Genomic DNA, 27,700 nt, shown 5'->3' with positions numbered 1-27,700 from the left:
TGTCCGGCTTAACAGGAGCTGGAGGTAAAGAGTCAGGGGTCAGACTAGACTTCGAAAACACGTCATCTACAATGTCCAACACAGGTGGAATAGCTAGAGGCCTGTGTTTAGGTAGTAAAAGGAAGTCTCTGAGCCTTTTCTTAGATTCTGAAAAATCTTGGCTCTCCCAGTGAAAGTGCTCCCTCATGGTATGCAAGGTTTCCCCAAAAGAGTAGTCCTCAGGAGGAGAAGCTGAAGGAATTGATTCTTCAGCAGCAGAATCCTCATGGGGGGAAGAGAATATTCCTGATCAGAAGAGGAATCAGAAGAAATGGAAACCTGATCTGAAGATTCATAGTCTGTCTCTTGCCTAGGCCTCTTATCAGGAGGGGGATGGGAACCCCTGATCAAGGTAATTAAATCTTCGGCCATTTTGAGCATCTGTTTTTTGGGCAGGCCTGTCCTTCTGGCTGGTGAACTTGTTTCTTTGCCTTTAAAGGTGTTTTAGTCTTTGTCTTTGAAGTCGGTTTAATATATAATTGTTTAGGTCTGAATACACCCTCAGAAGCCGATGCCTGCTCAGTGGCTCCGGACCCATCTGAGGGAATAATCTCCAAGGTTCCAATACCTTGAGTTTCCAGCGGCCTGGCCGACTCCACGTGGGAGTCGGTAGCAGCCTGCGACTCTAAAGTAGCGGGCGTCAGAGGCTGCGAAAGCGCCTCACTGAGAACCAGCGACTTGCTTAGGAGAAGCTTCGTCGTTAGTTTTTGACCTCGGTTGCCTGTCTTTTTCTTTGCGTTTTTTGTGAACTCCGGTAGTCGGATGGCTATCCGACGACATTGTATAATTAAATCTTTTCCCAAAACAGCTTAATGCAAAATCGTACCGACGCTTAATAGTGCGTTGTTTAAATCTAGCACAAAACCGACAACTAGCAATGTCGTGGTCAGGGCCTAGGCAAGGAATACAGTAAGAATGAAAGTCCTTATGAGGTATTTGCTTCCCACAAGAAATACAATTATTAACACGAAAATCTCAGGAGTCGGCCAACTGGCACCGCGTGGCAAGAAAGACTGGATAAAATGGCGTCGGCTGCATCTTTTATACCCCTGACGACCTGACGTCAGGGAAGAGGCGACAGCAACCGACGCAGGACCCAAGACTTTGGAATTCAGGCTGACTGAGGGCAACCTGCCAGCAGGATAACCCAAATGTAATAACTGCAACAGTGAAACACGAAGAAAATCCTTGGCCTATCTGATTTGCAGGAATGTGCTCTATTGCTCTCACAGAGAGCAGGGAAAGGACTTGCTTTTCCGCCTCTGCCCACTGGTTTGGAGGTAGATCTGGGAACCCTTTTGGGGTTGGAAGAGTGTGCAAAGAAAATTTGTATCCCTGCGACACTATGTTGAAGACCCAGTGGTCGCTGGCAATGGTGGCCCAGGTGTTAGAGTGAAAGGAGAGTTTTCCTCCTAGGGGTAAGTGCAGGTGGGCAGAGGGAGGAAGAGTGGGAGGAGAGTCATTGTGAGTTCTTACCATGAGGAGGTGGCCTAGAACTCCCTGGTTTTGAGGTGGAGTTGTCCACGGTTTTGATCTCTGCATTCCCTGTGGCTGCTGTCTTGGGGGTCTGCTTCCCCGGGGTCTGGGCTGAACTGTCCTGGTGGAAGCAGGAAAGGACCAGTGCTTGGAGGGGCAATGCCTGCTGAACCTGGGTGGCTGGACCTGTAGGAAATCCTTAACTGTCTGCATAGATTTAGCTTTTTCTTCCATCTTTTTTAAGACCTCCTCTGCCTTAGTACCAAATAACTTGTCTTTGTGCAAGGGTGCATCCAAAGATTTGGACCGATTTTTCAATCTACCTACCTTCTCCAAGATTAAGAATTTTCCTTTCAATTCAGGATTCTTTTACAGGAAACAAAGCTAGCAGTCTTGGCAAGCTTACAGGCAAGCAGAGCTTTAAAAAGCAATGGCAAGGTGGCTTAAAAACAGGGGGATGGTGGGGTAGGCTCCCAGAACCACAGATAGAGGGAAGTTAAATTCAGGGGGTGGGTGGGTCCTGAATTAACTTCCCTCTTTCATCATCTCTTTTCAGAACCTCAACAGCAGAAAGGCCAAATAATACATTTTAGTCAAGAGGATAGTTAAGAATCTCATCTTTGACATCTTCAGTTAAGTTTTGTAAATGTAACCTTGCAAACCTTCTCACAGATGAGCCAGTAACAGCTGCTATTCATATAGCATCAACCAAATCATAAGAACAATTCAGTGAAGTTTTATTCTCTGAAGAAGGAAGACTGGCAACTAACTTCTTCATTTTCACAAAGGAGGCCAGCAGACTCTTTTAACATGTGAGTCTGGCAGTTAAGAATTCTGAAGGTATAAAAAGCAGAAGAATAAACCTTTTCCCCAAAACAATAAAAACCTGTCCCATATTTGTCAGAAGGAGTAGGACTAGCACTGATACATTTTTTGAAAGTAGATGTTTCTGTCAAAGAGATCACTGTAAAGTCAGATTTGGGATTAAAAAATACATGAATATGTGTCTGAAGTACCTTGTATGATCTGGGAGACGTTTTATGGGCAGGAGGCAGACTGTTAGGCATACTGAAACGTGTTAAGAAACCCCCTTCTAATGCTGGTAAAATAGAGGGAACAGCTGAGGTAATCCATTTATAATAAATCATATTTCTGTGGGATACTGAAATTTCATTCTGTTCCCACTAAAACAATTATTTTATTTTGAAAAAGGATAACTCTTTTTTTTTTGGGGGGGGGGGTCTTAAGTATCATAATCTTCGGAATCAGAATTAACAGACAGAATCTCAGTCTAATCCCTGCTCTTCTGACTGGGAATCAATAAAAGAGATAATTATTTTTCTTTTACTAGTAAGCAAGGAAGCAGAGTTTAAGGAATTAAAGGCTTGAAATAAACCCTTAGCAAAGCCCAATAAATCTTCCTTGTCCAAAGTCAGAAAGACTAGAGAAGCCACATGTTTAGCTTTCAGTTCTTTTTTTAGAAGACTCCCTAGAAACAGAACTCCTCAAGGCAGGAACACTAGCCCAGAAATCACGTATCTTAGCCCAGTTATACAATAAAGCATCATCCACCCCTTCTCCAAGACCAATAAAAGTGTTTCTCCCATGCCTGCAGAGGACATTACAACAGCTGCAAGGGACATGCCTAATCCCTGATCCTTACTGGCTTCATGAGGGTGCTACACCAGAGGGATCTAAGGAAATGATGTGTGGTCTGGGAAACCAGCTTTGGCCACAGCAGTCACGGCTGAGACGGAGAAACCACCACCCTAAAAGTTTTCTTTTTCTTGTGGATGGTGGAAGGAAAAACCGAAGAGCCAGTATCCTGCACTGTGGTTTAATCAAAGAAAGAGTCTTTAATGCGATTAGCGGAGCCTAGAAGAATTCTTCAAAGCCTTGACAGAAAACTCACTGTTACTTTAAAAAAAAAAACAGTGCAGTGGCAATCTCCAAAAGCACTATTCCCTGCCCACTAATTAGAACAGTTTACAAAACTAGATAAAAATGACTTCACAATAACTGAAATGGAAGGTAAATGAGTTTTCTGACAAAAATGTTTTGTGACAGTCACTTAACTTCTAAAAGCTTGCTAAAGTAAACACTTCCCTTATGAATAATCACAGTTATTCTTAAAATAAAATTTTTTGTGAAGGTTTTCCCCAATGAGTATTTATCTGCCCGGGTTTGAAGAAGCGCTAGCTGATCATCAATCCTCAAAGCTTGCAAGAAGAGCACATTTCAACAGCAAAAATGCTCTGAACAGTTGTCGCCTTAACCACTGATTTTATATGTCTTTCCCTTGATCCCCTCAGTGGTTATGGCATGTAGAAGGTGCCCTAAGGCTTTGGATATATGCCAGTTGTCATTGCCTTGGTCGGATATAACCCTCACAGCTTAAGTTACTGCAACAGTGATCTAATGATGAACATCTCACATTACTAACAGTTGAAGACTGAAAGTTGGTGTAGTAATGATGGTATTCTGCACAGTTTATTCAGACTGAATACAATAAACAATTGACATTCACAGCTTTACCTGAAGTCTAAAATGCTATGAAATGCTCTTACTCAATACAGTAAACTCTCAGTTAACCGACACCCATGGGGATTGGTAGATACCAGACAACTGTAGTCTCTGGTTGCTTAAGATTTCCTACTAAAAATAGGCCTAACTAATACTGTACCCCATACTACTTGATTGGTTTGACTTGTTCTTAGGTTCGAGAGAAAGGGAATTTATTCCTATCTTCCTTTTTAAAACTCTTAAACTATAAAAATGTAAGGTATGTTTCTGCGGGGTGGAACAAAGTGCAACACATGAGAACTGTACTGTATTTCTTCGATTTTTTTCTCTGGTTGCTTGAGTACCGGTTAACTGAGAGTTTACTGTAATTACAGTTCTCTCTCTCTCTCTCTCTCTCTCTCTCTCTCAGAAGACCTTCATCAACGCAAGCCAAGTGAAAATGATAAAAAGACTAACTGTCCTATAACCACAAATGAGTACTTTGTCTTTAAGTTAGCCTTTCAAATTCTGACTAGCACTAAATTACTCTACTGTTCTTATTTCCATCAGAAAACAAAAATGTCTTGTTTATTTTTAAAAGTACTCCCATGTTAATGATGTCATCAGAATCTAGAAGTGAATAGTACCTGAAAGTGAAAGCAGTATCTGGGACAAGAAAGCAACAAAGGCTTATAGAAAAGAATAAAAGTAGAAAACAATTTCAAGCATACTTATGAAGCAAACTCGATATAATCAAGATTCAAAAATTATAACAAACAGGTTTAGGCTCATTGCTGATTGATTAAAATGAATATTATAAGGGGAAATTTTGCTAATACCATACACAGTACTCACAGTTGCAGCAATCCAGTTTTTCAGAAACATAAAACAGATGTAGAGATTTCCTAATACTTACAAGATTATCAATGTCTGGATCATCATTAAAAAATGGTTTTCCTTCCTTCTCCTGTTTTCGGACAAAGTTTTCAATATCTACATCAAAGCTGGCTGAGGTAATGCACTCTGACCCCTGTGTGGATTGTTCACATTTTTCAAACAGCAGCGCTAACAGCGGGAAAAGAGGATGTCTGTAACAAAAGGCATAATGTGAAACATTTGTGTTAGTGGACTATCATACAGCTACACAATAAAGTGACAAATAATGCACCATTCTGAAGTCATTTACACCAGTCTGAATTCTCTTAAGTAGATACTCATTGGCTTCTGTTTAATACATTTGTATAACATTCTAAAAATAACAAATAAACAGATACCTAATATACAGATGACCTTCAAGATGGCATAAAGAAGAAGTTATGTACTTACCATAACGTTCCATCTGTGTTCATTTTCATTCCTCCTCGACTGATGGGTTTGGATCTGAAATGTTGGATCCAACTCTGCCACTGTAAAAGCTTGTGGCAACTTGAAACTCTCGAGCTTCTACCTCACCCACAATGCACCATCTCCCATTACATCAGATCTCATCTGCAAGCTAAAAAAGAAAGTCATACTCTTATGACTATACATATCAGATAGAGAGAAAACAAGGCAATGCCACATCTGGAGCTGGTAATGTTTGTAAAATATAACAAATATGTTAGATTCCCTCATTCTTCTAAAATAAACCTAAAAAGGGTTGGGGGCTAGTAGGCGGGGAGTCCACGAGGAATGAAAATGGATAACACAGATGGAATGTTATGGCAAGTATATAACTTCTTTTTCTGATGTTGTCAATTTTCATTCCATCCACGACTAATGGGACAGGGTCCCCAGGTACCTGGAACCTAGGTGGAATCAAGGAAGGTTAATTCTGAGCACCACTGAACTGATAGGTGTCCTACCTCTAGACACCAGATCCAACTTATAATGAGAGATAAAGGTGTGAGGGGAAGCCCAAGGTGCTGCTGAACAAATGCCATCCATGGAAGTTCTTGAGTGGAAAACTGAGGAGGTAGCTACAGCTCAGGTTGAATGAGTGCGTACCTTGTATGGCAAAGTCATATCCGATTTGTTGTAAATAAAGGAGATACAGTCAGTAAGCCATTTAGCTAAGGTGACTTTAGATGCAGACGAGCCCAATTTCAGATCAGCGAAGGATACAAACAATTGAGCAGTTGTTCTGATATCTTTTGTTCTATGTAGATAGAAATGTAATTGTCTATGCACATCTAGCAAATGTAGTAAGTATTCTCCTTTGTTGGAATAATTTGGGAAAAAGACTGTTAGACTGATGCACTGCGTAATGTTGGCATGTGATACCACCTTGGGCAAAAAGGATGCATTCATTCATAAGGAGACACTGTCCTTACGTAAAATGAGATAAGGAGATTTCACCGACAATGCCTGAATTTCTGAAATTCGTCTAGCACAACTGATGGCAACTAAGAATAAGGTCTTCCAAGACAGAAATTTAAGGCCACAATCACAGGCAGACTCAAAGGGTGGAAGAATCAAGGACTGCAGTACCAGATTCAGATCCCATGGTGACATAGGATCTTTAAAAGGAGGTTTGAGAAGAACTATGTCTCATAACAAGGTTTTATATAGCTTATGAGAGGGTTAGTGAACAGCCATCAAAACCAGTGTGGAAATTAGAAACTACTGCCGACTGGACTTTCACTGTTGAAGAACTGGCCTCTTGGTAAAAAAGTAGTGTCCAGAAATCCAGCATGACTGGTTGGGGCCAAGAAAGGGTCTACATGTTTTTGAAGAGCCCAGTGTACAAACCTTTTCCACTTACTAACAAAGTTTCCTACTGGATGGCCAAAGGGAAGACAACAAGATGTGACAAACAGGGGACGAGCGCATCAACAGTCTAGCTATTATTGGACCTGGAGAAATCAAGCTGTCAGCTTGAGGTTCGAGAGGTCTGGATGTGTCATGCCCATTGGATGACACAGGAGATCTGGAGCTGGGTCCAAAATCCAGGGTTGGTGAATTAAATGAGGCCACAGGAAGGGAAACCAAATCTGTCAAGGCCAAAAGGGGGCAATGAGAATGACCCTGGTCTTCAACCTGGCAGCTCTCTGAAGGAACTTTAGAATTAGGGAAATTGGAGGATATGCATAAATTAATCCGGGGGGGGGGGTCAATAATGGAGATTAGCATCCCTCGGTGACTCCCTCTGTGGGGGGATTAGGACAAAATAGCTGCTGAACTTGCTGTTTAGAGGAGATGCAAAGAGATTACAGCAAGGCTGGCCCCACGTATGGAAAATTAGTTCCGCAACTTTCTGGCTGCGGGACCATTTGTGAGATAACAGAATACACTTGCTCAGCTTGTTTTCTAGCATGCTGGACTTCTCCGGAATGTACGCTGCTAAGAGAAAGCGGTTGGAAGATACTGCCCACTGCCACACACTTAGTGCTTCTCGACACAGTGGGTATGACCTGGTTCCTCCTTGTTTGTTGATGTACCAAACCATTGACAAATTGTCTGTTTGTATTGCAATAGTTCCTGAGTGGAGAGCATCCTGAAAGGCTTGTGCTTGCAACGCTAAAAGCACTGCTCTTAACTCCAGTACACTGATATGCAAACTGGCCTCTTCTGGGGACCACATGCCTTGGACCGTCTTTCCCAGGTAATGCTCCCCCGCCCCAGCTGGGAAGCATCCATGGTCATTATGGCCTGGGCTGTAAGGGGAGACAAATGAACACCCTGCAGCAGTTGTTCCAACTGGATCCACCACATCAGACTTTTTCTTGCATGAGTTGGTAATTCGTATTAGAACAGACAAGGGTAGTTAGTATCGACCACTGGGATGCCAACATCCACTGAAGAACCCTCATATGAAACCTGGCTAGCAGAACAAGGGTTATCGCTGCCACCATTGATCCTAGAGCTTGCAGAAATAAGCAAGCTGAGATCATGGTATGCAAAGTATTTTGTTGACTTGTGACCTTAAAGTATGAAGTCTGGAAAGGGGAACAGAAGCTACTGTTGACCTTGTGTCGAGTAGCGCTCCTATGAATTCTAGAATTTGAGTTGGCTCTAGATTTGACTTGAAATTTATAGTTATTCCTAACTTTGTACAAGCATGGATGATTTCTTCTCTTGCCATGATGAGTTGATGCACAGTCAGGATGATAATGAGCCAGTTATCTAAGTATGGAAACACATGGAATCCTTGCAGTCTCAAGTGAGATGCTACCACTGCCATACGTTTGGTAAAGATGGTGGGAGCCATGGTGAGACCAAAATGCAGTGCTCTGAACTGATAATGACTGTCTCCTAGCCGGAAGAATAAGAATTTCCTGGTTCATCTCTTTATTTTTATATGATGGTATATATGGTTCTATTTTTAAACATGGGTACAGCAATAATCCAGATGTTGCTGCTCACAACAACCAGTCCCTTGATTTAAGTACTAATATGGTTTTACAGTACTCACTTGATGCCAAGGAAATGCAAAAGATCATTTTGAAAAATTGGTTTATTTTAAGTAGCAATGAGGCCACACTGAGATTTAATGAGGTTAAGCCTACTTTCACATTTAAAAGACGGAGTAACTTTAAAAGCATTTCAGAGAATAAACCTACATGAAGAATGGATAATTTTCCTAAAAAATTCTAGATGTGGAAGATGCAATCAATGTGGCTATGTTGACATACACTATGAAGGGTGGCTATATGATAAAATCAGGGGCTATGCCAAGGGAGGCAGATTTAACTGTTTTATGGAGAGAGTGATTTATTTTGCTGTGTGCACACAATATCAAGCTTTTTACATTGGCAAAACCATAACGTTTTTAATAAGCGTATTTACCAGCATGTTTAGAGCATCCAGTGAAATGACAACAAGAGTGCTTTAGCTAGGCACTCGGTCACCTGTGTGGGGTTTGATAAATGTACGTTCTTTGCTGTAGAAGTTGATTTGCCAGCATATTGTGGGGACTATGCTACTGTGCCACCAGGCTTAAATGAAACAGTTTTATTGCCAGTGAGCTAAAAGAAAGATCAATACAAATATAGGTTGCCTAAATGCAAGTTGGCAAAAGACAAGTTGATGCAATGTACGTAAAGAACATGTAATTGTTTGTTGCTTTTGTAGTATGGCTTCTGCAGGCACAGCATGTATATATGTACATTATTTTTACTTATTTTATTCATGATGTTTTATTTTGTAACCATTTATTACACATATCTATTCAAGGTGAATGCTAGCTGAGTATGTAACTTTAAATACAGGACTTGGTTTCATGACTTGTTTTCATTTAAGGGTGGGCTTTTGGTTATAAAAGCCTAGCTGTTCTAAATGCAATGGTTCTGATGATGTCTTTTACTTGTAAGACGAAAGCGCTAAACCTGTTTGATTTTTTTATAACAGCAGTTTGTTTTTAAACTTTTTTAAGCTGTAAAACAATAAACGCTTTGTGGATACAAGTTCTGGTCCCTTGGAGCACCTGGTTTATTTTATTTCTGGATTACCTACTGGGTTTGCTACGTTCTTGTCTTTTACTACACTATTTTTATATGATAGTATGCATCCTGGAGATCTACTGAGCAAATCCAGTCATCCTTTTCCAAAAACAGAAGAATGGACTGAACCATGACCATCTGTCTTTCCGTGTCTTTCAAACAAATCTATTCAGGTTACTGAGATCCAGAATTGGTCTCCAGTCCCCTGTTTTCTTTGGCACTAAAAAGAATCTTGAGTAAGTTCCGGATCCTTTCTGATCAGGGGGACCTCTTGGATGGCTTCTTTGTTTAGCATTTTTTGTACTTGAATGGCTGCTTGATCCCTCTGACTGGGTAGGGCATCAGGGATTTTCCTGGAATTTGGAGGAAGAAGGGAAAATGGAATTATATACCCTCTAGATACGATCCTCTGCACTCAAGCATCTTTTATTATTTTTAGCCAGGCTCTCTGGTGCAAGGACAAATGACCTCAGATTGCCTCCAGAGGGGAAAAATTGGGCCTCTGTCCAGGAGCACTGGAACACTTTGCCAAAGAAAGGTTCTCTGAACCCCTGATGTTTTGCGGCCTCCTCTGCCGCAAGGGCAGCATCTACCATTTGAATTTCCTCCTCTGCCTCTGAGGGAAGACCTTCTACATGTGTCCTAGAAAAATCCTTGTGATTTCTTGAACCACATCTTACTACAACCTTGATGATTCCTAGAAAAGGATCTTTGGAGGGGGTGTGGAAAAACATACTCCCACAACAGAAAGGGTTTTTCCATCCTTCTCACAACTGGACAGTGTATCTCTTACTTTAGGGCCAAAAAGAGAGGTGCCATCAAAAGGCGCACTGATGACCATAGATTTAAAAGATTCTGCAAAGTCACACAAGTGCATCCGGGCGTGTCTCCTGACAGCTATGCCTGAACCCACTGCCCTTGGGGTTTCTTCTGCCACATTGGAAATAAGTCTCATGGACGAGTTGGATATTAACTGTAGGGTCTCCAGCTGCAAGGTGACAGAAACCTTCACCAACTCAGACACGGTTCCTGTGAGGGCATCTGAGAGTTCCTTAATCAGATCCTTCTGTAGTCTAGTGAAATGTGCCAAACAGTTCAGAGACCTCAAGGCAAAGGTCCTTGAAGCATAGACATGGTTCCTGAACCTGTCCATCAACCACAACTCCTTGTCAGGTGGATGAACAGAGGAACTTACATCAGCTAGTTCCTCTCTGGTGGCTGCCGCTATGACTATGGCATCCACAGGGGGGACCATGGACCAGAACTGCTTGTCTTCCAGATGGCTCATAATCTAATTAGGCTTTCTAGGAATAGGCTCAATGGTGTCAGATTCCTTTCATGCCTGCCGTGACACCAATGCGAGGAGCTCGTCGACAGGTGGAATCACCCAAAAAGTAGAAGGGCCAGTACCAAACACCTCCAGGAGCACAGATTCCTCTGATGAAGGGTTGCTGGGCTTCCAGACACCTCTTTGTTTCAGAATTTTGAGGATGTCTCCAAATGAGACATCCACAGAAGGTGACCCTGGGGACTCTTCGCCCTCCTCAAAATCTGTGTTATCAGTGACATATTCAGGAGAATCCAGATGCTTCCTCTTGCATGTCCTCTTCCGAAGGACCTACTTACTGGGACAATCTGGGGAGGTACTGGAATAGGTGGAAATACCCAACTGGGTGTCCTTGGGTTTTAGTACTGGCTGTCCCTATGGGAGGGTTAGCTGAGACTCTTGATGCAGAGATAGAAGTGACATAAATGCAGGACCCGAGGGGATAAGAGCCATCTGCTTCATTGTCGCTGACAGGGCTCTCCTCCAAAGTCCTAAAGGCTGACCTTCTCAGAGAGGGAAAGGAAGCTGGATATGAGAGGAGGGCTTTCTGATCCTTGGTCCTTTCCTGCTCACAGGAAAGTCCCCTCCCTGGCAGAAGTTGGAGCTGAACTAACCCCAGCCAAAGCCCCCGAGGTGTAAAGACAGCTCAGAAGTTCTCAGAGTCAACTGAAACACCTCGGATAAGACAGGGTAGAATTGGCTCCGAGAGATTTCCGGACCTGATTGCACGGAAGAGCTCAGAGCAAGCTTTGGATCTGAGGATAGAATGATTCTCAGATCTAAAGAAGATGGGTAACTCAGATCCAAGGGCTCCAAAACAAAAGAGGGAGTCAGAGGAGGGAGAGTTAAAGATGTTGTTGTGGACATATGGGCTTCCTGACCCAAAGGGGTAGGAGCCAAAGCAAAAACTGATTGGCTCTGCGCAGACAGGATCTGTCTCACTACCCTCTCCACATCTTCCACAGTGAGGTTTCTAGAACAACGAGAGGACTGATGGAAGGAGAATCTGGTCTACAAAGGAAGGGAGAAGGTACTCTCGATGGAACCAGGTCCAGAAATGGGGAATACCTTGCCCTAAGAACCACATCCTGCAGTCTTGGCTGATCTGATGGATCCTTAATTTTTGGAGACTTTGGATACAAAGAAACAGTCTGATCCAACAAAAGACTTTTCGCTTTTCTCTGTTGCGAGGGTGTCGGATCCGAGAGTCTAATTTTCTTTTTCTTAGATGGATCCGAGGAAACAGTAGGATCCAAAGAAGGCCTTTTTTGAAGTTTTCTCCAAGGCTTTTGAAGAAACAGAAGAAGAGTTGAGAGAGGAGTGTGGTAACTTTTTAGAAGTTTCTCCAACTGCCAAAGGAAGATGGTAAAAGCCCCTTTAAAATCAATTTGTTTTTGCGTTCCACTAACACTCGGGGGTTGAATGCATGACAGAATGTGCAGCTCTCTTGCAGGTGGAGGAGGCCAAAGCAATAAACACAGTGTGCGAGTCACAGAGAGGAATCTTTTGACTGCACTTCCCACACTTTTTAAAACCTGCAGGGGCTTTTTCTTTTTCAGCCATGTTTACTTGAAAGAGAAACAAACAACTACAACAAACTACCACACAGAATAACTACAACCACAACAAGATTTAAAAATATATATAGAATTTTTTTGGTTTTCTTTTTTAACAGAAAGAAAAAGAGAAAGGGCTGCCTACAAAGGTAGTAAGAACTACGATAAAATGTAGAAGGGTGAAGGGAGAGAAAAAGGGAAGAAAAAGATACTAACAACACTATTAAGAGTACGCTAACAGGAGAAATAAAGGAAGATTAAAGAAAAATATCACCTTACTAAAGAGAAAACAAATGCTTATCTAGCCCAAATAACTCAACAGACAAATCACCACATCTTTCACCGAACAGCAACAAATAACATCTGAGGTAATGGGGGATGGTGCACTGCAGGTAAGGGAGAAGCTCTAGAGTTTCAAATTGCCACGAGCTTTTACAGCAGCCAATTTGAATCAGACATCTCTTATCCGAACCCATCAGTCAAAGACAGAAAGAACACTGGCAGCAGATCAAAGGCTGTCTTGTTTTTTTTTTTTTTAAATAAGTAGAGGATTGATTTTTCTGCAACACAAATCCCTACACATTTTATTTCTAGCAATCACTGGTCTCTTAACTACAAAACCCAAAAAGGTGAAGGGTTCACTGTTCTAAACACCATATAAAGAATATCCTTTACTAAACAACAAATGGGTTTTCATTACTGCTTCAGCAGGTTTTTCCAAAATCATATAACCTTGCCATGCATAATTTAAATACCCATTATCACATGATCATAACATCATCAACTGATTCAAACCTCAGTCAAAAATATATTTAAAATAATAAAAATATATGTATAAATGCATTGAATTAGTACAATAAACAAACTGTAATGTTTCAGCCCCCTTTCTTTTAAAATACATTTCAAACAATCATTCAGCCCTGAATATGTACATGCCTCTAACTGAATAATCCAATTATAATCCTTAAATCACCATCTCTCATTCCTAAAACAGCAGTTTGCAAAAATGAAAGTCATGCATTTATTATAAAGTACACCTCTGTATACTTACGATAAAGGCAGATGTTAGAGTGTATTCACTGGTGCAGTCCTGACTTGTGGGATTTCCTGCCGTGGAAGCCCTTGGCTGGCCCGACTACCAAAGAAAAATGTCCCTCCTCCTACAGCCAGCGGATGCCCCAACCAACATCAGAACGCTCAGGTATAAGGGGAGTCAGATTACATCATCATGTCAGTTTTTTCTTACCCCCTGAGGGTAGGACCCCTCCTAGACAGGAGTCAAAGTCAAGGGTCTTTGACAGAGAATTTAAGCATGGAATGAGGCAAGAAGAGGGATCCCTTGACTAAAGAAGCAGCTTGTTCAAGACTACCCTGTAAGTGAGGGGGAAGGGTGTTGGGAAAGAATACAGCAACAGTGAACACATTTAACATCTACATTTATGGTAAGTGTACACAACTCTACTATGTTCTTTATATTCCACTGTTGCAGTCCTGACTTGTGGGATGATTCCCAAAGCTGAGTAGAAGGGTGGAAGGTAGTTTAAGAAGAGACAGGATGCCCTGCAGGATGGCAGTGGCAAATCCTTCTATGGACCTAGAGAAGGCTGACAGGTGGTAATGTTTGTTGAAGGTATGTACTGAAGACCAAGTAGCAGCCTCCAGGATATCCTTGGTGGGTACCTCTTTTATGAAGGCAGTAGAGGCAGCAGTTGCCCTAGTAGTGTGTGTCCTGGCAACAGTGAGAGATCCATTTAGAAATGGTCTATTTGGAAACTGGTTTCTCTTCAGAACTACTGGCAAAGGTCAGTTGGTCTGATTTTTTCAGAACTACTGGCGAAGAACAGTTGGTCTGATTTTTTCAAAGTCTTTGTTCTGACAAGATAGTAATGGAGCTACCTATGCACATCCAAGGAATGAAGAATTCTTCCCCCTATGTTTTATGGTTTGGGGAAGAAGGTAGACATATGTATGGCTTGATTTACGGAGTTGTCTGTCACCACCTTGGGCATAAAGAAGGGGTAAATCCTGACAGACAGAGACTGTCTGGATGGAAGATGAGTAAAGGTTCTACTGCTATGAGTGCATGCAGTTCAGAACCCCTTCTAGCCGAGGTGACAGCTAACAAGAAGGCAGTCTTCCATGTCAAGGATTTTAAGTTAGTAGAGACAGCTGGTTCAAATGGTGGAAGAGTAAGGTTTTTCCACAACAAAATTAAGGTCCCAGGGTGGGGACAGAGGCCTTCCGGGTGGCCTGATTTTGATCACCCCCCCCCCCCCCCCACCAAGAAACTGTTTCATAAGAGGGTGAGAAAAGATAGGAGGTTGGACAGGAATGTGGATTGAGATAGCCAAAGCATGAATTTTTATGGAGGAGTAAAACAGACTTTTGTTAAAGGTACTTGCCAGGTAGGACAGGATGACTGTGATATTGGCTAGACGGGGATTCTGAGCATGTTTCCCACACCAAAGGGAGAATGTCTTCCATTCAGCCAAATAAGACTTCCTGGTGCTAGCCCTTCTGGCCTCTCTAAGGATATCCTGAACCTGTTTGTCCAGGACAGAAACACTACATGATGTAGGGATCCTACATGCTGATAATTTGTGCACCCCAACCTGCATAGTCTCAATGTTTCCCTTCTCCTGTGTCACAAGATCTAATATATGTGGCAGCTGCCATGGTTTTGTGCTGGTTAAGCGGAGCAACAGAGGGTGCCAGTGCTGCCTGGGCCAGTCTGGAGCTATAAGTGTCACCCTTGGTCCTTTTTCCCTTATCTTTAAGAGCATCCTGTGGAGCAGAGGGATTGGAGGGAAGGCATACATGAAGAGGCCTGTCCATGGGAATGAGAAGGCATCTGTCTTCCAGGTTGAATCTGTTTTGTCCCTGGAACAAACCTTTTCAAACAAGTATTCTCTCTGGTGGCAAAGAGGTGTATCTGAGGCATGCCCCAACATTTTGGCTATGCTGAGAACGGTTTCCTGATGCAACTGCCACTCGTGGGGCTTTGACAAACTTCCTCTGAGGTGGTCTGCTAGTTGGTTGTGCACACCTGGCAGGTACTATGCCAAAAGGTGTAACACATGGAGAGTACTGTTTCCCAAACATTCACTGCTAGATGACAGAGAGGGTAGGAGTGAGTTCCCCCTGCTTATTTATGTACCACAGAACTGTGGTATTGTCTTCTTTCACCACTAGCACCCCTGGTTTCCATTCTCTTTAAAGGCTAGAAGACTTTCTTGGACTGCCATAAGTTCCTTTAAGTTTATGTGTTTGTCTCTGAGGTTGTGGTCCCACTTCCCTTGCATCTGGAAGTGGTTGAAGTGTGCTCCCCTGGCTACCTCTGATGCATCTGTGGTCAATGTTTGCTCCTGGGAGTGGAATCTGAAGGGGAGACCTGGGTTGAGGGAGCAAGCCATGGCCCACTATGCAAATTCCTTCTTGAGGCAAGGAATCAATTAGATCTTGTCTGAGAGTGGTTGACCATGCTGGCACCACACATTCATGAGATACAACTGGAGTTTTCTCATGTGTAACTTGGCCAGGGGAATCATGAGGATGCAAGATGCCATGTACCCCAGAGCCCCTAAGGTACTCTCTGCCTGTGAGGAAAATCTCTGTCCATGATTTTTGAAAGCAGAGAGTCAGGAAGGAGACCTTTCCTGGAGGCAAGAAAGCTTTTTGGAGTGTGGAATCTAGTACGGCCACTAAGAAAACAATTCTGTTGTGGGGTCTGTTTGGGATATTTGATGATTTATGGTGAACCCCAGGGAGGTTAAGAGGTTCTGGGTGAACATTAAGTCTGAGTTGAGTTTTGTCAAGCTTGTAGCCTGGATAAGGCAATCGTCCAGATAGGGTAAATTTGCATGCCCTTTGTTCTGCAGAAGAGAATTAGAGGGGCAAAGCATTTTGTGAAGATCATGGGGGAAGTAAACAAGCCAAAGGGCAGAGCACAAAAAACTTATGTGCGATTCCTCTATGGGAATATGCAAGTATGTGTCTTTTAACTCTAACGTAACCATGATGGCCTCTGGATAAATCATGGGCAACAGTTTTGAAGGGTCAACATCTTGAATTTTGGGACCTGTAGGAATTGGTTAAGGGCAGACAGGTTCAGTACAGGCCACCATGTACCTTCCTTCCTGGGAATTAGGAAGAGTCTGAAGTAGAAACCCCTTCCTCTTTTGTGTTCTGGTACCAATTCTACTGACCCCTGTGCACACAGCATCTTTACTTGGGGAAACAGCCTCTCTCCTTTGCTTTGGGGGATGTCTGGGAAGCTTGATGGCTTCAAGGGTTGCCTAAATTTGAGCTTGCAGCCCCTTGAAATGATGGTTAGTACTAACTGGTCTGAAGTTATGAGGGATCAAATTCCTTGGAATAATGCTAGCCTTCCTCCAAGTCTGGGAGAGAAAGGGTAAGGGAGGAGAGGGAAGGGAGGGGGAACTATCACAAAGAGTCATGATTGTTCCCTGCCAGTGACTGGCCTAGGGCTTTCTGAATGCCATTGCCTGCGTCTTTGGTGCTGCCGCTGGCATCTTTCCCTACGTGGCTTCCTTTGCCTATCCTTAGATTGGGAGGGAAAGGAACAATGCTTAGAAGGATAGTTTCTACTGAAACGAGGAGGCTGCATTTGCAGGAAATCCTTAACAGTCTGCATAAACTTGGCCTTGTCTTCTACTTTATTTATTTATTTAATTATTATTTTTTAAGAACAGCTTCTGCTTTGGGGCCAAAGAGGAATTCCTTGTCTAAAGGGGCATCCAAGAGGTTTGATATGACATGTTCTGGGAGAGACTATTCACTCAGCCATGCGTGTCTCCTAATAATACAGCCTATAGCTGCAGGCCTGCTGGTGCCTTCCACATCATCACACCCACAGTGGATGGAATGTTTTGCAACCTGGGAGCTAGAATTGTAAAGGTCCAGTAACTCCTTGGAGAGACCCTTGTTCTCTAAAGTCATAAGCTTCTGTCTCATCTGATCCAGGAATGTCTCCTGGTATTTTATCATGTGGAACTGACAGTTTAATGCCCTCACAGATAAGGTGGCAGAAGTGTAAACTTTTTTGCCAAATGGATCCAGGGCCCTGCTTTCTTTATCTGTAGGCAAAGGATTTCTGGAGGAGCTCTAGCTCTGGCTCCTTTGGGGCCTGAGGTCATGACCTATGGGTCAACAGAAGAATTCTTAAAATAATGCTTATCAGAATCCAAAACTCTATAAAATCTGTCAGGTTTTCTAAGGGCAGGAGGAAGGGAGGGAGTCTGGTTTGAAGGAAGAGTCCAGAAACCCTCTAAAACAGGAGGGATGGCGAGGGGCTTATGTTATGGGAGGTTGAGGAATTCCCTTATCCTTTTCTTGGACTGAGGGTAATACTGGGCTTCCCAGTGTGCAGTGTTCCCCCAAAAGATAAATCCTCAGGAGGGGAAGAAGAAGCCAGATTCTCTTCACAGTGTAAGTCTTCAAAGGATGCCATGGCGGGGCCCTTTTCAAAAACAGAATCCTCATCTGACTCAAAGGGATCAGAAAGGACTTCTAGGAGGGGATCACTTTTCTTTTTCCTAGGGAGGATTCAGAAGGGGGTTGCCTGCCTCTAATAATGGAAATAAGGTCCTCTGCAAATCTCACAAGGTCCTGCTGATAAACCTGTGAGTGGAACCGGTAGGCCTTGGCTGGATCTGAGAGGAAGCCATTTTCCTATGAGTAGCTCTCAGCTTAGGCCTGGTGATGTCCAAAGCAGGGATGCCCATCTCCCCTGGAAGAATGGTCGATGTCAAAGTCTGGCACCGCACAACCTTGGCTGTGCTATGGTCGTCGGAAGCCGAAACCTGCAAAGTGGTCCCAGACCCGACAGACGAACTGAGTCCTAAGGCTTTGTCAGATGTCGAGGGACCCAACGGCATACTGGACTCCAAACAAGTTTTGATAGAGGCCTGCACCATCAGTCGCGGAAGGGAACTGCAAAAGCATCTCACCTTGTTCAGAGATAATAAGCCTGAGAGGACTGGCCAATGGCAACTGGACAGCATCCGAGGCCCATCCCTCCTTCTGAACGGGGAATACATAATCTTGGTATACACTGATTTTTACGGATTATATGGTGAGCATGAAGTATCCTTCTTGTTTTCCTATCTAATCTATACAACACGTTTTGGGGCTAGTCAGTCACTCCAAAACTGTAAATTAGAACAGGAAGAGCAAATCAGTTTATAGCTTGGATTTCGTTCCTAGATGTCAGTGCTGTTTTCAGGATTAATTAAGTCTTCTGAAGTATTCCCTATTAAGTTTTACTTACATTTTTCATGTTTTATTGCTAATCCTTCATCAATTCCTAAATATTTATACGCTCCCTCTTGCTCATTTTCTTTTATATCACATTCTTGTCCCAAACTGATGTTTTCCTGGTGTTGCAGTTTTTCTGCTTTAAAGGTTGGTTTTGCACATTTATCAAGACCAAATGACATTCTTATGTCATCTGAAAAAGTTTTGACAACTTGCAGTTGTGCTTTCAGTTCCTCATCTGATGAGCTATACAGTTTTAAATCATCGACAAAGAGAAGATGAGAAGTCTTTACACTTGGCTGTTTTCTAGGAGCCAAATTGTAGCCATGGCCTAAACTGTTAAATAGACAGCCTAATGGGTTAAGGGAAAGGCAGAATAGCAGTGGTGACAAAGAATCACCCTGGAACATCCCCCTTTGAATTTTTATCCCTGGGATAATAATTTGTCCTTTATCATGGCTTAATTGCAAAGAGGACTGCCACTGTTTCATGGTCACTGTAATGTAGTCGATCAGTGTAGGGTGTAGCTTATAAATTTTTAAGCACTCTTTTATCCATGAATGTGGGATACTATCAAATGCTTTTTTGTAAACAATCCATGCCATACTTAGACTCATTCCCTTTTTACAGTTCTCCACTATGACTTTATTTAATAACAAATGATCCTTTGTTCCATATGACTTTCTTTTACGGCCCTTTTATTCTATAGCCACAACTGAGTTTTCTTCTAAATGACTATAAACTCTGTCAGCATCAATTCCCATGTTTTGTTTATACATCGTCGGAAGGCAAGTTTCTTGTCTATAATTTTTAGGGTAGCTTGTAGGCTCACTCTTAAGTAGGAATATTGTTTTTCCTGTTGTTAGCCAGGTAGGTGTCTGTTTGGGGTGCGCATATAAGTACTTCTTACTCATGGCTAAATCTTTGTGCAAATATGGAATACTTTTAACGAAAAGTGAGGTACTGTATCTGGGCCTGGGAGTTTCCAGTTAGAGGCTTTTCTTAACTTTGTTTCAGTCTCTCTGGGTGTTACTTCATCCCATTTCATATCTTATACCTTTAAACTTCTTATTCTTTCTTTTACTTCTTCTGTCCATTTAGCATCTTTGTATGTTCCACAGGATCTTCACAGCTACTTCTCTCGAATGTATCTATTTCTTCTTTTTTTGGTGGTCTTTCAATTCCTTTTACTTTGTTTCCCAATTCTCTATAAAACCTTTTTCGGTCATCAATAAATTGCTTACTTTGTACTTTTCCTTTACATTAATCTTCGTATCTTCTAAGTTTTTCTGTCTGTGCTGTTATTTTTTATTTATTTGTGATAGTGCATGACAGATCCTGGTTTGTTCTAATACTGCGCATTGCTTTTATCAGGTCTACCTTTCTTAGTATTTTTGTTGATCTATTCCCTCTTCTATAATCTTCTAACAGTGGTATGAAGAGTATGCTGGAAAGGTAGATACTGTTAGGAAAAAGTATACTTAACTAAAAGCAAACCAGTAATTTTAGTTCTAATTCTAATAGAGCTTACAACAAAAGAAAAGTTTCATATTTTACATAGAGGCTCATACAGTGGGGGAAAAACACCAACAGAAGATAGAGTAGAAGAAAAGGGGCTAAACAGCCAAAGGCACCAAAGTCGAAAAACCAAACTGCCTAAACTACTTAGAATTAAGTTGACAGTATAAAAGTCAAGTTGTGAGAGCAAAAATTAGGTGAAGCACTTACCTGAACACTGAGTGGAAGATCCGCATCTGTTCATGATGACGACAAACAAGATTTGAAGTAATACTAGTGCATTATAGGAGCTTTAAAGGGACACAAGTCTGGAGCAATTATGCTGCTGAGTTGCATTTAAGTGGTTTGAGCACCCACAAGTCAGACTGAATGAGTAGGATCTTGAAATTTAAAATGATGGTCAATATTTGTTGCTATTATGTCTTGTTAATGCACTGCTTTTATTCCCTCTAATTAAATCATTAACATATTCACATACATGTACTTTAAAACTACAACTTGTTTTCCAACACGGAAAGCATGACATGTCTGGCACTTCGCTAAGTATACTAAACTTGCTTTATTCTGCGATCAACATAATGCTTAAAAAATATTTCTTCTGGCTTTGGGCATGGCACAGGGCTAGTAACAGGGACATTTTCTTTCTCTCTTGTGCATTTAATTAAAGTTATTAAAACAGCATAAAAAAGGTAAAACTGAGTTATGTAGTTGTCAACAGTTTGGATGAACAGAAATAAAATCAGAGCTAAAGTCGAAAAAAAACCCAGAAAAGGCTGAATAAAAAAGAGAAGCAAGTTGTCACTCCAGTACCACATGGCCAAAAAAACTGGACGAGCAAGGAGTCAGTCAACGGAGACAAGCATCCCCTGAACTGCCTACTAGAGATCTGCAAATTAAGATCAATAAGATATATTCAGAAGTGCTGCAAATTAATGGACATTAATGGACTATATAAAAACAATTAACAGGTTTAGAGGATCTGCTTAATTAATCTGATCAGGAAGGAAAAGGAAGAATGGTTGAACTGGGGGCCAAACAGAATGAAAACACTGATAAACTACTTGAAATGGAAGATCATGCCAGAAAAGAAAACTTAAGGATGACAAATGTGCCTGATGGATGGGCGGGTACAGACTGTTGTAGTGCCATAAGAAAACAGATAAGCTAATGGGCTGAACTTAATAAAAAGGAAATCTTAATTGTCAGAATGCACAGAATATCAAAGCCAGCACAGCGGCCCAGTAAATATTTTCAGCCAAATAGTTCATCAAACTGCAAAACTATCACATCAAGCAGAAAATCCTTACAAAGCTTTGAGATAGAAGCAAACTCCTGAAAATCAATGAAAATAGGATTTATGTGGACAGTGATTACTCCCTGGTGACAAAGCAGCAAAGAAATATGCTTTTACCAGCCATAAGAATGCAGGAATGCAAATAGGGTCTATATTAGATCACCGACCGCTTAAAGAAGCGAACGGTGATTAATCGACCCTATGTAAGCAAAAGCTTACAATCTCGAACTGTCAGAACAGCAATTTTTTTCCCAGGGAAAAAATTTGCTGTTCTAAAACACATACACGCAACACAAGCACACCAAACAAACAGCAATCCACACACACACACACACACCCAAAACCTTATAACTAACCCTACACTAAACTATACACACCACTAACTATCCACTTACTTACCTTAACCCTAACCCTAAGGTCCGTCACTATCGCACACTCACCTCACCTGCTCCCTAACCCTAACTCACCTAACCCGCACCCTAACCCTAACTCACCTAACCCACCCTAACCCTCACATCCACACAATCGCACACTTACCTGAACCAGACCCGTAACATTCCACTACAGAGCTGAAAATACCGAAGCAACAGAAACGGACAACCAAAATCTTTCCCTAGGAAAGATTTCGGGTTTCTGTTGCTTCGATATTTTAAGCTTTCACTCCATAGGGTTCGATATTAGAACATGCAAAGGTTTTAAACCTCGATGTTCTAATATACACCCATGCAAATATTAGGGTAAAGCTTCAACATTCGGTGATCTAAAAGAGTCTTTCTCCCAATAAGCACAAAAACATACCTAGAACTTGAAACAGCCAGCAGAGGATTGCAGGAGTCATTTAAAGGTAAACACCACCTCAGCTGGCCACAGCAGCAAGGTGAGCATGAGGAACCTGCTAGGAAGTGGGTTAGTAAGGATCATAAGAGAATACCAGAGAAGCCTTTTCAGGTATTTAGACAGAAAATGACGATGAAGCATACAGAGATTTAAGGAATGACTAAAAGACTGGCAGACATGACAGAAAACTCACATTTTCTGGGACATCCTGGGGAAGAAGAAACAGCACAAGAGTTCTGATTGAGTTAATGACTCGTACATGGATTAAAAACTATGTTGGGGGGTGGGGAGGATCTTAGGTTAAACCATATGACTATCAACTTGATAATAATTATATTTTAGAGTTATGATGTAACTCCATGACAAGCAGTTAAGTTGTGTAGCTTGTTAACTATAACCTGCCCTAATTTTCAGAAGTACCAAATGTCTGACAAGGGAAGAGTTTTGGGTAAAGTTCTTATGACTAGTTAAGGAGTGAGATTCTGTATATGGACCACTCCTCTGGGGTGGAATAGGTACAAAACATCATGTGCTCATCTGATGGCAGAAGAGTGTAAAATGATAAATAAAAGGTAGGCCTTCAAAGGACTGTTAAAAGTGTGGAAGAAATCCAAGTGACTGCAGATGAAGAAGTATTGGTAACACACTCATTTTAATGAGGGGACAAAATGAATTATCTTACAGCCCTAAAGGTACTGTATGTACTGTTCTGCCTCAAATATGACAACAAGTAAGGGAAATTTTCTTAAAGACAGTGCGTGGAGGGGCAGAAGGAGGGTTATAGATCAATGCAAATGGAATACTTAGATATGCGGGACAATAAACACCATCATAGGGCACGCATTCAAGACCATTGTATTGAAAGCAGGCGGATTGTACACAGTTTTCCCTTGTTCTTATGGCTGCTAACACAAGACAAATAACAGTTGTGTAAAATCTTACCATAACCATAGATATCCTTCTCTTCCATGTTACAGTATTGTTTATATGAGGGATTCACTGCCATAAACAATCATGACATCCAGCCAGTATAAGAAAGCCTTTTGCCACTGCTAGGTACGTGGGACGTCGTACATCGGCTCAAGGCTAGTGTCGCCACAAAAGTGACGTCCACACATACCATCCTCAGAACTGAATGTCCCAGGAAGAACATCAGCCTAAGGAACAAAACATGCAACATGGACGAGAAAGACAACTATGGTTGTAAGATTTCACACAACTGTTTTCTGTCTTCTATTCCTATGTTGCAGTATTCTTTACATGAGGGAGAGTATCACAGCTCATAAGGAAACCATGGATAAGGAAGGAGCCAAGGCACTTTCTACAAAGCCATGTAGAATTGTTCTAGTAAAACCTGCACTGCACCTGTTAATGACATCCAACTTGTAATATTTAGTAAAGGTATGCACAGAAGTCCAGGTAGCTGCTTCTAAAATGGATGAAGTATCCAAACACGCAAAAAGCACCAGAGGAAGCGACAGCCCTAGTAGAGTGAGCCTTAACAGGAGAAGAAAGTCTCTTACCATGAAAAACATACGAAAATTGCCTTAGAAATCCAAGTAGCAATAGTCTGCTTGGAAGCAGGCCTTCCCAGAGCCCTGAGATGAAAAGACACAAAAAGCTGATCAGATTTCATGACAGCTTTAGTTTTATCCAAATAAAATCTAAGCTGTATGTGCACATCCAAGGTGTGTAGAATCCTCTCACTGGAAGACTGTGGAGATGGAAAAAAAAGGTGGGCAAGTTAATGGACTGATTATGTGACAACTCATTCACAACCTTGGGCATGCAAGAAGGGTTGGTATGGAAAGAAACCCTGTCCTTCTGGAAAACCAGGAAGGGTGGAAATGCATTCAAGGCTTGTAGTTCAGACATCCTTTTGGGTGAAGTAAAGGCAAGCAGAAGCTCAGTCTTCCAGGTAGAATATTGGAGGGTAGCTGTTGCTGCAGGCTTAAAAGGAGCCACGGTGAGCTTTTCCAGAACAAAGTTAAGGTCCCACGGAGGTGGAACAGGCTTCCTTGGAGGTCTAATGTGAAGGACGCCTTTAAGGAAAAGTTTAACCACCAACCTGGAGGCCAAAGGGGGAGATAGAGACAGACATGCAAAAATAGCTAAAAAGTGAACTTTTAACAGCTTTCAAAAGCTCACACAAGTAAGACAGAACCAACTGAAAGTCCACATTTAGTGGGTCTAGGTTACGAGAAAAACACCAGATGAAAACCTCTTCCATTTAGATAAGTAGGATTTCCTAGTATTGGGTTTCCTGACCTCCTGCAGCACTCTAAGCACATCTTCAGAGAAAAGGTGTCCAAAAGGAATCAAAAGTGTATCACCTACAGTGTGAGCTGCAGAGTTGACAACCGAGGGTGAATGAGTGATTCCTTGCCTTGTGTGAAGAGATACACCCTGAGGTAACTTGTGATGACTTTCCGTGGTTAAATACAAAAAAAGAGGGAACCAATGTTGTCTTGGCCAAAAGGGAGTCACCAGCAAGAATTTTGGTTTGTCCTGCTGAATCTTCAGCAGAACTTTCTGAATAAGAGGAAAGGGGGGAATGCAAAGAGAAACATCACCTTCCAAGAGATTGACAGGGCATCCACCTTCCATATAGAGGACCTGGAACTCTGGCACAAAACTTTGAAAGTTGTCTGTTCAAAGGGGAGGCAAAAAGATCTATTTGAGGTGTACCCCACCAGTGGAGAATATGCAGAAACACATCCCTGTGAAGAATCCACTCATGGGATTGAATCATGGACCTGCTCAAAATGTCTGTCAGAACATTTTGGTTGGAAGAGATGTGCACTGCCTGCAAAGCGACTTGGTACTGAGTTGCCAATTCCCATGCCAAAAGAGCTAACCTCCACAGAAGGTACGATTTCACCCCCCCACCCCCCACCCACTTGTTTACATACCATACAACTGTGGTATTGTCTGCAAACAGTTTTAGAGGTCCTGGACAAAGTAAAGTATGAAAAGCCTGAACAGCCAGCAGAAGAGCCTTCACCTCTTTTATGTTTATGTGCTCCTTCATCTGCAAAGTTCATGGATGGAAAGGCTGCCCCCAAACCATATCTGAGGCATCTGTGAACAACTCTTGAATTGGTAGGGGAGGATGTAAATGCATGCCTGGATTTTGGGAAATCTGCTGAATTCACCAAAGAAGCTCCCTCTTTAGGCAAGGAAGAAGAGGGACAACAAACGCCCGTAGGTGTGCATGATGCATCCAAACTGATTTCAGCTGCCGCCTAGACTTTGGAATTCGGCCGACCGAGGACCCGCCTGACGGTAGGATAACCCAAGTGTGATGACTGCAGCTGTATGCAGGATGAACATCTTTCTCATGTGGAATTTGGCAAGAGGTAGAATGGGAATAGTTGAAACTATGAAGCCTAGAAGCTTCAGAAACTCTCTGGCTGTCAAGGACTGCAGAGGGATAAAGTCTTGGAAGTAACTGACTACAGACGGAACTTTTTGAGGAGAAAGATAGGCCAACATGAGTTCTATCTGAATCCTGCACCCCAGGAAGATGTGGTCCTGTGAATGGGTGAGCATGGATTTTTTGAAACTGACTGTGAATCCCAACCGTTGCAGAAGAGTAGTACAGAAGATTGTGAAACAAGGACTCTGGGAGAGGAGCCTGTAGCAACAAGTCGTCCAGACAGGGGAAGATCTGCAAGCCCTGGAGTCTGCAGAGAGCAATCAAAGGAGCTAAACATGTTGTAAATACCCTTGGTGCCATGCAGAGACCAAAGGGCAATGCACAGAACTGAAAATATGTGGAAGCAGCAGAAAAATGTAAACATTTTCTGTAATGGGATGAATAGGAACATGTAGGCAGGCATTCTTGATATCTAGGGAGGCCAAATAGGCCTGTGGAAGTTTGGAGCGAAAGCATATGAAAGGCGGGGACCTTTAGGAAGGTGTTGAGGTGGGAAAGGTCCAGAATAGGTCTCAATGGGCCATCTTTCCTGGGAACAGGGAACATCTTTGAGTAGCACCCTCTTCCCCTTTGAGAGAGTGGGACTTCATGTGGATAATGGACAGAACCCATGAATCGTGAGTGATGTGTTTCCAGTCTGGAAAAGACAGAGTAAGGCACTAAGAGAGGGGAATGTGAACAGAGGGAGCCAGGTAGTCACAGGCTACTTGATTTGTCTAGAAAAGAGGGTTTAGAAGGATCTCCTGACACCCCTTTTTACCTCTGGAAAGAGGAGCTCGAGATTGTTTCCTGAAAAAAGCAGTCTTAACTTGGTGGTTCCTTTGGAATTTGGGAACTAAAGACACGTTTTAAATTTTGCAACTCTTTACCTTTCTCCTGCAGGGACTTGAACAAGATGTAGCATCCATCAGCTTTAAAGTCTTCAGGAAGAGGTTGGAGCCTTAGCCAAGACTATCTCCTTAATAGAGAGCCAGAGGCAGCAGCCCTGGCAGATGCTTCAGCAGCAACATAACTGCATCAAATGGAATGGTGTGTCACCTGGGAAGATGCCGCCAACACAGAGGAAGGCTGAAACTTCACATCTGAATCTGAAAGGTCAAAGAGAAGCTGAGAGCCTGAGAAAGAAGGGCCAAAAACATACTTATTTTTATGGGTTTGATAGTTAATTGCTCTAAAAGCAAGAGTAGCTGAAGTGTACACTTTTTGTTCCCCAGCCTTTCCATAGTTTTACTCTGCTCACATGAAGGAAGAAGAGAAGTAGAAGGTAAAAGTCTAGAGGGCTTATCAGTAGCTACAGAAACAACCACTGGGTCTGCAGCAGGGCATTTATAAAGGAATTTACAGTCCACTGGAACTTTACAGAACCTATCTGGCTATTTTGGGGCAGGAGGCAAACAGTCTGGACTCTTAGAAACAGAAGTGAAAGTGTCCAGAAAAGCTGGCAGAACTGGAGGCACAGCAGAAGGAGAAGGTGAATCCATTTGGAGTAAATCGTAACATCTCCTCTGAACTTCAGTAACCTGTGAGCAATCCCACTTGAAAAACTCTCTCATATGAGTAATAGTCTCCACAAAGGTGATATCTTCACCAAGAGACTCAGTTCCATTGGAACCCCCTCCTCAGGTGAAGCAAATTCCAAGGGGGAAGAAATTTGGGCAGAGTATGTCAAAAACTCATCATCTGAGGAATCCTCATCCTCAGATAAAACTTGCTCCCTAAACCTTACCTGAGGGGAAGAAGTGGAAAGACAGCTAGGAAGGAAAACATCAGTGTGTGTGTGTGTGTGTGTGTGGGGGGGGGGGGGCTTCAAAGCCATTAAAGAATTAAATAATCCCTGTGTGAAGGCCTGCCAGTCAGGTGGAGGTTACTGAGGGGCTTTAAGACATTTTTTTGTTCCTTTTTAAGGGGCACAGCAGCCTTGTGGAAGGTGGACGGACTCAATGTAGGCTTGCATTCCCTAACAGTCATCGGTACTTCCTCCCGTACCAAGATTTAAGGAATACCTTGAAGGCCTTC

General features: G+C 42.3%; 1 protein-coding gene across 2 annotated transcripts in view; it reads right to left on the bottom strand.

The window, feature by feature from the left end:
* Nucleotides 1-27,700, bottom strand: part of PKNOX1 (PBX/knotted 1 homeobox 1) — a 1,629,974-nt gene that overhangs the window by 1,374,429 nt on the left and 227,845 nt on the right. For both annotated transcript variants that reach the window (XM_044072234.1, XM_044072235.1), the window contains exon 3: nt 4,934-5,105. In XM_044072234.1, coding sequence (XP_043928169.1) covers nt 4,934-5,105 — 172 coding nt within the window. The remainder of the gene's footprint in view (nt 1-4,933; nt 5,106-27,700) is intronic.

Source organism: Protopterus annectens, chromosome 5.part0, assembly GCF_019279795.1.
Source record: "Protopterus annectens isolate FY-2018-M chromosome 5.part0, PAN1.0, whole genome shotgun sequence".
Taxonomy (NCBI): domain Eukaryota; kingdom Metazoa; phylum Chordata; order Ceratodontiformes; family Protopteridae; genus Protopterus; species Protopterus annectens.
The sequence above is the reverse complement of the archived record's forward strand: the minus strand, read 5'-3'. Positions and strand labels throughout refer to the sequence as shown.